This window comes from Gouania willdenowi, chromosome 6, assembly GCF_900634775.1.
Source record: "Gouania willdenowi chromosome 6, fGouWil2.1, whole genome shotgun sequence".
NCBI classification, from domain to species: Eukaryota; Metazoa; Chordata; class Actinopteri; order Blenniiformes; family Gobiesocidae; genus Gouania; species Gouania willdenowi.
Window position 1 is genome coordinate 20941224 of NC_041049.1, and position 11984 is coordinate 20953207.

General features: G+C 37.6%; 1 protein-coding gene across 1 annotated transcript in view; it reads left to right on the plus strand.

Annotated features, from left to right (window-relative positions):
* Positions 1 to 11984, plus strand: part of syn3 (synapsin III) — a 136117-nt gene that overhangs the window by 60977 nt on the left and 63156 nt on the right. Inside the window, exons 5-6 of the mRNA XM_028449245.1 lie at positions 7864 to 8020; positions 9870 to 9959. Of these exons, the coding sequence (XP_028305046.1) occupies positions 7864 to 8020; positions 9870 to 9959 (247 nt within the window). The remainder of the gene's footprint in view (positions 1 to 7863; positions 8021 to 9869; positions 9960 to 11984) is intronic.

An 11984-nucleotide genomic window follows, 5' to 3' on the forward strand; every position in this document is an offset into this window, starting at 1 on the left:
ACCAAGGCTACACTGCATTGAGCCTTGTCACAAAATTTAAATATATTTTGTGCATATTTTGATGGACAGATGGATGACTTGTATTATCCCAATATGGAAATTGTGTTAAAAGCAACAGTGGAACTATTCCCCAAAAGCCAATGTAAACATCAGCATGAATAGACAAGAATATCCCCACTACAAAATAGCCAATATGTGCATTTAGGGCCTGTACTACGACGATGGATTCCCTCCTCGTGATTTAATCGGTGTGCTGTTCTACAAAGCTGGCTAATGTCTTACCGGGCTAAATCACCATGGTAACTTAGGCTGAACACCTAACCTGGTCGGGACCAGGTGTTGTTCTCTGAGAAACAACCTGTTCAATAAAAGGAGGCTCATTGTCAACACTTCGCTATGTGGATCTGATCTGACAGCTGACAGGAGAGAGAATACTTAGACATTGATGCAAACCTTTCATTTACCCAATGACATCCTTTAGGAAATATATATATTTTTACCTGATGGACTGACCTACATCAGTCAGCTGATAAAGCCTGCGTGCATCGGGCGCTTTCAGACCAATTAATTCATGTATTAATTCATTCATGTATTATGCTGTAATGCAAAGAGCCTCAGTCCTGTAAGATAATGTAAAATATAAATGTCTTCTACCTTATGATGTAAGCTGAGCTGTATGAACGCAGCATCAGAGCCACAGACAAGGTAAAAGTGAAAGTGAAACTTATCAGAATGTCTGTTTATTCTCTGTTTATAATCTCACTAATTTGTACATTAACACTCATCAATTCCCGTATGATTTTTTGCTGATTTTACTGTAGCAACAGTGTTGTTTTTGGTCTAAATTATTGATTTTAATTCTTCATATTTTTAAAGAATTATTTCTCAATTGTGACGTAAGGTGCTCTACACAGTTCCTCTGTGATTGATCTGACGCTGCAATCTCCACCTCTGTCACTAGAGTGCACACGTAGCCAGGCTGAAATCAACACACTTAATTTAGCGTGTTGTAATCAAAATTCGTAGGACAGCTTCTGTCTGACAGAGAATGTTTGGTTAGGTGAAGCCCGCTAACGGCGATTAATCCAGGATATAATTATCTAGCTTTGTAATACAAGCCCTTAAAGGCATGTTATCAGGCTAACATTAGCTGCACTACACTATATGTTGTAAATTTATATCATTTTATTGGACACGTTATACACAATATATCATAATTTATAAATAAGTAAAGTTTTGTAAATTAGTATTCTGAGATAGAGCTCAGTTCTAATTAAACAAAGAAGTGACGGACGAGAAAAAATTCAAATAAATAAATAAATATATTCTCGGGAGAGATATCTATTTTCAATATTGTAAGAAAAAAGTTTATATTGATATACTGGTATATATATCGTAAATTTATATTTTTTCCCACCCCTACTATCTAAGGCACATCTGTCAAACTCAAGGCCCGAGGGACCGAATCTGGCCCTTTGGAGCATCCAATTTGGCCTGCAGGAGAAAGTAAAAATGACAGAGAAAACATGAATCATTGTATAAATGAAATTCAACAATATTTGCAGATTGCAGACATTTTTATTGTTAAACTTAAATCCTTTAATTTTCCTCAAATTATTACATGACATTTTCCTTAATTAAATATAAACTGGTCACAAATCTAGAAAATTTAAAATGAAGACCCTGTTGGGACTGATATCTGTCACTTGTTGCTTGGATATTGTCGGTTTCCGACATATTTTGTATTTTATGTACTAGTGCAAGTGCCAACTAGAGCACAATAATGTTGAAATTACTCATTTTCTTGGATAAAACCTGTGGCCGTCTTGAGATCAAACTGCTCCGTATTTGGCCCCTGAACTAAAATGGAGTTTGACACCCCTGATCAAGGGATACACAGATACCAAGGTTGGAGTTTTATTTTCATTTTAACATATTTTATTATTCAAACCCTTCTGGTTTTTGGTGGGTTTCTTTTATGGGTGACGATGCCTCTGCTGGGATTTTTTTTAAACTTGTTTCCATAAGCCAAACAAACCAGTCTCACTGATTTTATACTATTTTCAAAAGCACAAGATCTTGCTGATTACTTTGTCACTTATTTCTTACAGGCATACAATAAAAGTTCAGATATTTTGGGTACCTTTGTAAATTTGTGGCGCGGCCCAGGGATTTGTTTTCCGTCCTGTGTCTGTCCTTCTAACTGGAAAGGCCAGACTTTTCTCCCTGGTGTGCATTTCTCGCTAATGACGGAGAACCAGCCTGGCACAATGCACCATTGTGCACCAGTTCATTGGGCTGAAGCTTGGTATGTACTGTTTGACATTTGTGGCATTCCCATCAAGTTCTTCCATGATTATCCTTATCAATGACAGACAGGCAGATTGGGATAGATAAGGCCTACGTCTGCCTCCCAGACAGAAGAAAACTGTTACCCATATTACTGAAATTTATAAAAAATTTTATATTGTTAATAATTATAAAGGTGTTGTAATTATAGTATACAGTATAGTTTGGACAAATCTACCGTGTGTCTACATTCTGATGACAATGTTGTTCAGTGTAGTGGATCCTAAACTTGAGGCTCCGATTTTCTGTGATCATGGAAAACAGATGGAAAAAACGTTGTCATTATTATTATTATTTTTCAAATTCATTTTAAGCGACTGAAATGTCAATTCTCGTGCAAAATATGATATAACATGCGGGACATGAGAGAGTTCACCTCCTGAAATGGAAAAAGCAATATAACGCGGACGGAACCGTCACTGATATGTTTTGGGACAATATTAGACATTTACCAGAAATGTTCCACCATAAATGCCTAATTTTTAGCAACTTTAGCAAACTGACTGATGTCAAATCACGTGCAAAATCTTTCTGGATTTGTTTCAGTGTGTGCATTTGGGGCAAATGCAGCAGAGAAACATGAAATTAATAACTATAGTTAACTCACTTAACTGTATTAATCATGTTTGGCATGATTTCAGGAAGTTTAAAGCGACTACTAACGTCCGATAAGGCCACGTGTGTCAAACTCAAGGCCCGGGGACCAAATACGGCCCTTTAAAGCATCCAAATCGGCCCGCAGGGGAAAGTAAAAATGACTGAGAAAACATGAATCATTGTTTAAATGACCAAATAATGTAGTTGTGGATATCTCAGTAGGGTTGCAAAGAGGCGTAAAATATCTTGAAAATTTCCACGGGAACTTAAGGTCTGGAATTTTGGCAATATTAAAAAAAAATCACTGTATCATATCCACACATAAATATTGGCATACATGCCAAATAATACACTTTAAAAAAACACAACATTTCAACAGATTTTTTGGAAGTAGAATTTTTCCAAAATCCTGCTCAATCCTGAAATTATTTGACAAAATTTACTTAAATTGAATCAATAAAATCACTGCCTGTCACCTATTGGTTTATATAATATCAGTTATACATGGAAATGCAAAGTGACAGTAATGTTGAAATTTGATTCTGTACCTCTTGAGATCAAACTTACCCATATTTGGCCCCTGAACTAAAATGAGTTCGATCCCCTGGATTAGGCAAAGCCTAAACAGAAAAGATAAATTCATGTAAAAATGGGTTCACCCTTGAATGGAATTCGGGAAATTTTGAAATGGAAAATCTGTGCTAGGCAAGATCTAGATCGGCAAGCTTCAGACTAACTTTTCTCTATTAAAAGAAAACTTATTAAACACCCTGTGATTGGTTAGCGACTAAAGTGTCTCATTTAACTAATTATGGTGATTATTAGTTGTCTGCAGAACTAATGAACATTTTTTAAAAAGTAGCACTTAAAAAATCATAATGAGTACCACACACTAAGCTAAATGATGTCTAACTAAGCATGCCATGCTGATCTACGGCCTTGTTGTCCCCTCATCAGTGCCTCTTAGCAGCCTTATTGTACCACTGATAATAACCCATTCAAAGGGCACATTAACATATTGCCCATGAAGTATGGCCTCATGGGCCAGAGCAAATCCAATCGTAAAACACAAATGTGCTGCTTTACTGTTATTTCTATAGTCTATGGGGCGCCTGCTTTGTCCTATCAACTCTGAGAGAAAGGACAAAACTAAAGTTAATGGGTGACAAACCTCAGCCATGTTCTGCTGCTATAGGCCACAACCTTTACTCACTGTATCCCAGTAAATACCACCCCGGCTTGTTTATCTGTTAAACTTTTGAAAGGAGTGAAGAACCACAGACTTTCTGCTTTAATGATGTCTAATCAGCTCAAGGTCTGTGTAACTTGGAGATAATTTGTAATTGTGTAGTGAACATAAAACATCTGGTCAGAAGAACAATAAACTCACCTTCATAAGACGAGCTAGGTTTCCCTGAATTTACAAAAATACCTCTGAAAAATAAAGTTTTAAAAGGACCACACATGTCCCGACCTTGACTTAGCAGACTTGGACCTAAAGCAAAGACTCCAGCAGACACAAATACTGGATCTGGCAGTTAGTGATCTCACAGAGTCCAGCATAAATGGAGACTATAGAAGCTAGGGTTCTCCTGTGGGTCTTTTACCCGTACAACTTCCTTGAGTCTTTCACCAGCTTCTCTCACAGCCTCTGGAGCAACACCATGACAAACAAAACACTTTTAACATATTCAGCAAGCTTTAAGTATTGCATCCACCCTGCCTTTTTTTGTCATTGTTTTTTCAATTGTCAGAAGGCTGCTGTTTCAGTCGACCTAAAGGTGGGCATACACTGTGCGATTTTTTTCAATCGTTGTACTCAGCTCCAGCTGAAATTGGGCGACTCATTTGCAGTGTCTGAATGTTTGCTGCTCACGATTCACGTTCACACACTACACGGACCTGCCTGCTCACACTGAAGGTCCATACACGAAACGTTGGGGTCTTGTTTCTGGAAATGCAACATAAAAATTAGAAGAAGAAGATCTCTGAAGCCTCGCCTTTACAACAGAAGAAGAAGAAGAACCTAGAAGTGGATAGACACTCGCAATGCTAAGCAAAAAGAGCTTCAAAAAAGAAAAGGCAGCAATGTGATGGACCAGGAACTGGCTGGGCAGATGAGGACAGTGGAGGGGGTGAGTAGATTGGAACAGCACTGCTTAATCCACAGCTATCCATACAAGCGCACACTGATCGCAGTGTTTGCACGTTCGCTGTTTCAGCTGGCTTGTTTTCTCAGTACATGAATCTACGGAGTGCCCGCGGTGTCTGCCATGTTGTAAACAAAGCACTGAGCTGCTACGGGAAGCAGGAGGGTCAAATGTCATGGAAGTGTGGGTTTCCTCTGGGTACTCAGGCTTCCTCCCACAATCCAAAAACATGACTGTTAGGTTGATTGCCCATAGGAGTGTGAGTGGTTTTCTGTCTGTGTGGTGCTCTGGAATGGATTGGCACCCTGTCCAGGATGTACCCTCTCCTAACGCAAAATGAGAGCTGGTGATAGGCACCAGCAGATCCTGCGACCCTGAAAACAGGAACAAGCGGATCTGCTGGACTTCAGTGACATGACTATCATCCACCGTAGCTTCTTTAATTCTTGCAAGACCGTAATCATTTTTGTTGGGTCTGTTGTGCCAAAGTTGTGTTTCAGCAGCTGACCCAAAACTTAAGTAAGCTTGACCATCTTGTTGGCAGTTAAAAAAAAAAAAACTCCAGATGGTTTGTTGTTCTCACAAGACTCCAGTTCTTCTCAAATACTCCTCAGAATTGATACATGACTTCTGTTTGCAGCTGTTTCCCACTGAGAGAACACTAATAGAGCCTTTGTTGGCAACTTTTCCACCTTCAGACTCGATGTTTTTTAAAGGAAAAATTTTGAGGAATTTTCAGAAGCATTGAACTAGTGTGTTTGTGTAAAAAGAAATGACTGCTATCACATACCGTACATTATTCACTGTTTTTAGCTTTCAACTGCAGTCAAAGTACCCTCTCTGGGCCGCTGTGAATAGTGGGGCTGTAGGTGCTTGATAGGCCATTTGGCCTGGCTCCCAGAACCCTTTGTAAAGAAAGGGATTACCTTGTTTTTAATTGCATAGATGGTCCAAAAAGGATTAGGTGCTTTGAGGAGCATTTCTTCACCCCCTGAGCTAACATGGATGGGGAATAATGAGTTGTTCACTGTAAACACAAGACCCATATACTGTATACGTAGCATGTAAAAGCAATTACAGGGCTGTCAATCTGTGAGGAGGAGGAGTTTGATTTGACCTTTTAGGTCAAGGGTGGAACAACATCCCCGCCAAAATAAAAAAAACGGAACAAGAGCAATAACTCCGGAAAAAATAATTGCGCACTTCTCATTTTAGAACTCCATCAAGCTATTAATACCCTGAAGCCACACACCGAATTAGATTAAACTATCTTAATCAGTTTCTGAGAAAAACTGTCCCCTTTAACTCGGAATGATGGACGGACGGACAGAACCCAAACCTATATCCCTCTTCCACTTTGTGGCGGGGGATAATAACTGGTATGATACCCAAACATGAAGGATGTCAGGAGGTGCGGCCAAAAAAGGGGTAACATTTTTGGGGTAACAATTTTGCAGAATGTGATGTTTCCAACTTTGTGGAGCAATTTAGGTAAAGCTCTTCTTTTTTCCAACATGACTGTTCCCCAGTGCATAAAGACAAGACGATAAAGACATCCTTTGATGACTTTGGAGTAAAAGAACATGACTCGCCTGCACAGATCTCTGACCTCAACACCATCAAGCACCTTTGGGATGAACTGGCTGTTATAGCTGCTGCTATACCCTGCTGCTGAAGCACACCAAACTTCCGCGGCCTCCAGTGGGCGCAATTCGGCCCCTAGCTGAAAACAAACCACATATTCGGACTCGGGGATTAAAACGCTTCCGCTGGTGCCACATTTTACATGAAATTAGCCCTTTTTTTGCACCGCGATTGTGTGTTTCGCCTCTACCCGGGAGAGATGCACACATTCGGACTCAGGCGAAGCAGACCTTTCCGCTGACACCTCGTTTGGCCAAATCCAAGCACTTTTGGAAAACCAATGGGAGAAGCACTATCGACACTGGAGCCACTTTCACACTGCTCTCTCCCATAGACACAGTACACGTAGGCGGTGTGGTTCCAGCGCCTCGAACTGACACGCTCCCAGCGTTTGAGAGCAGAGAGAAGTGCTTGTTTTTCCATTATTTTAAGACCTAATTTTATTTTTCATCTTTTAAATTTGGCTCAGTGTGACAACACAAATTTATTTCTGCTTTACACGGACTTTGAAGTCCAAACTCTTTTGACCATATAGTTCAGGGGTGTCAAACTCATTTTAGTTTAGTGGCCAAATATAGACAAGTTTGATCTCAAGTGGACCGCAAATTTTAGGCGGGAAAAAGAAGAATTTTAGAATTTTATCAGCTGTGCCCTAGTTTTTAATATCAGTCCCGGTCGGATCTTCACTTCAAAAATTATTGATTTTGTAGCTAATTTTTGTAGAATTTAGAGGAATCTTGGGGAATAGTTTGTAAGAAATAGCAAGATTTGTGAGAAAAATTGAGAGTTCTTTCTGCAATTTGCATATAAAAATGACTGCATTCATGTGATATAAACAAAGGAAAACCACAAGCCCCTAAAATATTGCAGTTTCATTAAATTTGTGAATGACAAAGGCATTATTTGGTAATTTACACAATAATTCATGTTTCTCTATCATTTTTACAGTTTCCTGTGGGCCGAATTGGTGCTCAAAAAAGCCGGATTTGGCCCCCGGGCCTTGAGTTTGACACATGATATAGTGTATATCAATGTCTATAACACTGACTAGATTGTTTTGGGATTTTGCTGAAGAATTTTCGCTCTTCCATCATGGTTTCCTCTTCCGTCTTCCTTACTGCAGGTCTTTCAAACCAGACTTTGTCCTGATCCGCCAGCACGCCTACAGCATGGTTCCTGGGGAGGACTTCAGGAACCTTGTGATCGGCCTACACTTTGGTGGCGTCCACAGCATCAACTCTCTCTTTTCCATCTACAACTTCTGCAGCAAGCCCTGGGTGGTAAGTAATGTTCAATGGCCCTCCTGCTCCGCTGTAGCCCACACAGCGGTGCTGCAATGCTCTCCTGCAGCTGCCGCGGACTGATTTATTTCAACCATTAAACCCAGCTGTAGCACCTTTGTCTGGAGCAGGACTCCATAACTATATGTTATTAGCCACTTTGTAAAGCATGCTGCACACCTGCACCTGAGCTCATGGTTGTATCGCTATCAGCTACAGAGAGAGTGTAAAGTACACACATTGTTTTATAATTTGGTGGGAAAATGGATCTTTACTTCAGTTTACACGCATCCAATAAATAACTCAATCAGTGTTATTGCAGTCTCCTGACCACCTCTGATGCTGCGTACATTTTGGTAGCTCATTTTTATTTTAGTTTTCTGTCAAATTGAGTTTTATTTGTCATCTGGATTTCAGAAGTCAACATTTTAGTTGACAAAATTGACAATGATGAAATCGGCAGATACTTTATTTAAATAACACGTTCTGATTAACTACGACCGGGCCCGCAGAACGTCGCAGCGCAAAATAGCATGTACCAAGTGCCTGAGAATTCAATGAAAAGAATCGTAATGTGCAACGTGAAATTGTAATCTACGTTGAATTGCCTTTGAAACAACATATCACACGACTATGTTCCGATAAATTTAGAAATTACCGGAAAAATTTCAAAAAGGTTTCCGAAAGGCTCTTGACATCCGCTCATAGAATATCCATGTCGAATTATAGCCCGATTCAACGAGCATTAACGAAGGAGTAGTCATTTGAAAAATGGGGCCCCCTGGCGCCCCCGAGACACGGACGGGTTAATGGGCGCCATTTATATACAGTATTGGTATGTGCCAATGATTCGGTTCCACCAACCTTCGTAATATTTGACTCGCAAATAAATGAGTAGCGATTTTAACTAGTTTACACAACAACAACAACATGAGTGGCATTTTGAGTCTGGTAGCCCGGCCTAAAAATGACGTGTTTTCTTTCATTAACCGTTCCTGCACTTTAACACTTACTCACCTCACCTTGAAAAAGGAATAGGTTGACAGCAAATTTTCAATCCAGATTATAAAATCAATATTAAGAAAAATCTTCACAGAAGTACATTCAGAATCAGAATCAGAATCAACTTTATTGACCAAGTAATGTATTGAATACACACAAGCAATTTGTCTTGGTGAACTGTGCTCTCTGATAGTGTAAACATTAAATAATAACAAAAAATAAATAAAAAAGAAGTACAACATAAATATAAAGAGTAGTTAGACTAATAATAACAATCAACTAGAAAAAAGAAAAATAAATAAAAAAAGAAGTATAAATATAAAGAGTAGTTAGACTAATATGTGCAAACTAAATAAAATAACAAGATAATAATAATAATAATAGTAATAATAATAATAATGAAATGAAATAAAAATACAATAATAATAATAAGGTAATGAAATGAAATAAAAATACAATAATAATAATAAGATAATGAAATGAAATAAAAATACAATAATAATAATAAGATAATAGTGCAGTTGAATGCCTAAGTTGAGCAGGTTACATTTAATTAGCATTTCAAAGGGTTAGATCAGAGATCAGTCTTTTTGTGTATTTTCTGTCTTTCTTTATAGATGTTTATTGCTGTTTTGTGTATTATCTGTCATTTTGTGCATTTGTTTTGGGGGCTGCACAGTACTAGATCGAGCACCAGTCGTGCATTTCTGGGTTAAATGTTAAAAAGCTTCTCAATGTTTGATGTTTGGTTGTAGATGACCCATCCCAGTAACGTAAACTCTTGACTACAAGCTCCCCTTTGCTCCTTTGCAAAGATAATGATGTTGGATTGTTTATTTCTGCTCAGTTTTCTCAGATGATTAAGCTCTACCACACCCTCGGTCCAGAGAAGTTCCCACTGAATGAACAGAGCTTCTACCCCAACCACACACTGATGGTGAGTGCCTGTCATTGAAACACACACACACACACACACACAAACGACTCTGTGTGCTCATTTTTCATTAAATCTTTATTATAAAAATATAAAACACAGAAATTAAGTCCAACATTTCCATTCCCCCTTCAAGGAAACATGCCCCACCCACACCCACTCAGGAATCCACTTTCACACAGACTGTACACAGCTTCCTTGATTGTGTTCTTTTTCTTTTTATAGATCAAAATCGACCCAATTGTTTCTGTGTTTAGCAGACAGAATATTTACACAAATATGAGACACAGAAATACTGGCACAGAAAAGCCTAAACTCCAGGAAGGGCCTCATCATGTTTACATATACTGGTTACAAGCCAGCATCACATTCAAGCACAATTTTTTTTTAGCTTTCTTGCTATTTCTTGCTATAAAAGAAAATACATTATTTTAAGTTGGCGGTTTAATTACCAAACAAAAGATAAACCCTTTCTATTCTGTTACACCAGAGATTAATGGACAAACTTAAGCCAATACAGTGCCATTTATTTCATTTAAAAGTTGATCTCTTCTTACAAAGTTGGGTTTTTAACTAGACCTACTGATCTTTGTGTTGTATTTTAATAATGTCGCTAAAATTGAGCCTACTTTAGATTTTTCAAAAACAGTGTTTATTAGCTAGCTTAAATACCTCTACTTTATTCAATTTATTTCCATTTTACTGATTTTGTGAACACAGTTGTGAACTTATGGCACTTATGAGTTTTGTTACCATCTTACTTTAAAAATCATTACAAGTCACAAATCACCCTTGAAGTATAAAAAAAAAGTATAAAAATTGAGACTGATGCTTAGCATTAGCATTAGCCTAGCTGTAACCTTTGTTATTAGATGTCTTTTCCCATTTTAACTTACCTAAACCTTTGGAAATTTATGTAAACTTGGTAATTATTGAACGAAGAAAAATTTTATTACAATGGAGCGTTCATTTAAGCTAAACAACTTCTGCTGCTAGCCATTTAGTTAGCATTCAAATAGGGCAAGGACTTGTTAGCATAACAATTAGCTACAAAAGGATTTTTCCATATTAATATCTCTTCAGGACTTTACAATAACTGTCACACACTATCTTTTGTTAGCAATTATCTTTTTTTTAACATAAAATGAAGAGGCTCTTTCTGTTGTTGAGGCTACTCTGTCTTTTAAGGAATGAACTGAAGCTAAAATAAACATAAGAAAGAATTTTCATGAAAACAGCTGGAGGAAAATGAATTCAGTGACAATTTCAATACTTTCAGTCATATAAAATGTTCTTTTCAAATAGTTAAATACAAAAGATTGAATATACACTTACAAAATAAGTAATTCTCTGAAACCTCTGCTAACACAGCACTTAAAGTGTACCAGTCTAAAAAAAAAAAAGCAACTAAAAGTACCATAATATATGACTTACAGATGGTCCTTCATTCTAGATGGTTACTCATGATATGGGTATTTTTACACTGTACTTTTGGCCTGTTTATTGTTTTTATTTTCTTCTCTGCACGTTTGACACCACATGTTTACTGTGTAATAATTCAAAAGACATAAATAAATGTATTACAGAGGTTTCAGCTGATTCAACCTGTAGCTTATGCTATATACATCAAAAATTAAATATCACTATCCCTGCAAAAAAAACAAGCCTTGGCACTGCAGTGTTTGTCTTTCTTTCTTTCTTTTTTTTTTTTTTTTAGCATTATCTGATATTCATCAGTGCACAAACAAAAGGATTGCTGGTTGGGATGCAACTGCAAAATGAGTTACAAGATACTACCATCATAAAAACACATGAGGGAAAATAAACTCAAGCTTCACTGTAAAACAGTTTGTGAAGTTCAACAAGAGGTACAGATGACACCTCACAGGTTGGCTCTGGATCGGTGCTAAAAAAAAGAAGCTTTTTGAAGGTTTTTAATGAAGGTATTGCTTTTTACTGATTTACAGTCGTCAAACATATATTTTCTCATTTTATTTTGTTTTATTGCGCACTTTGTTTTTTTTTACC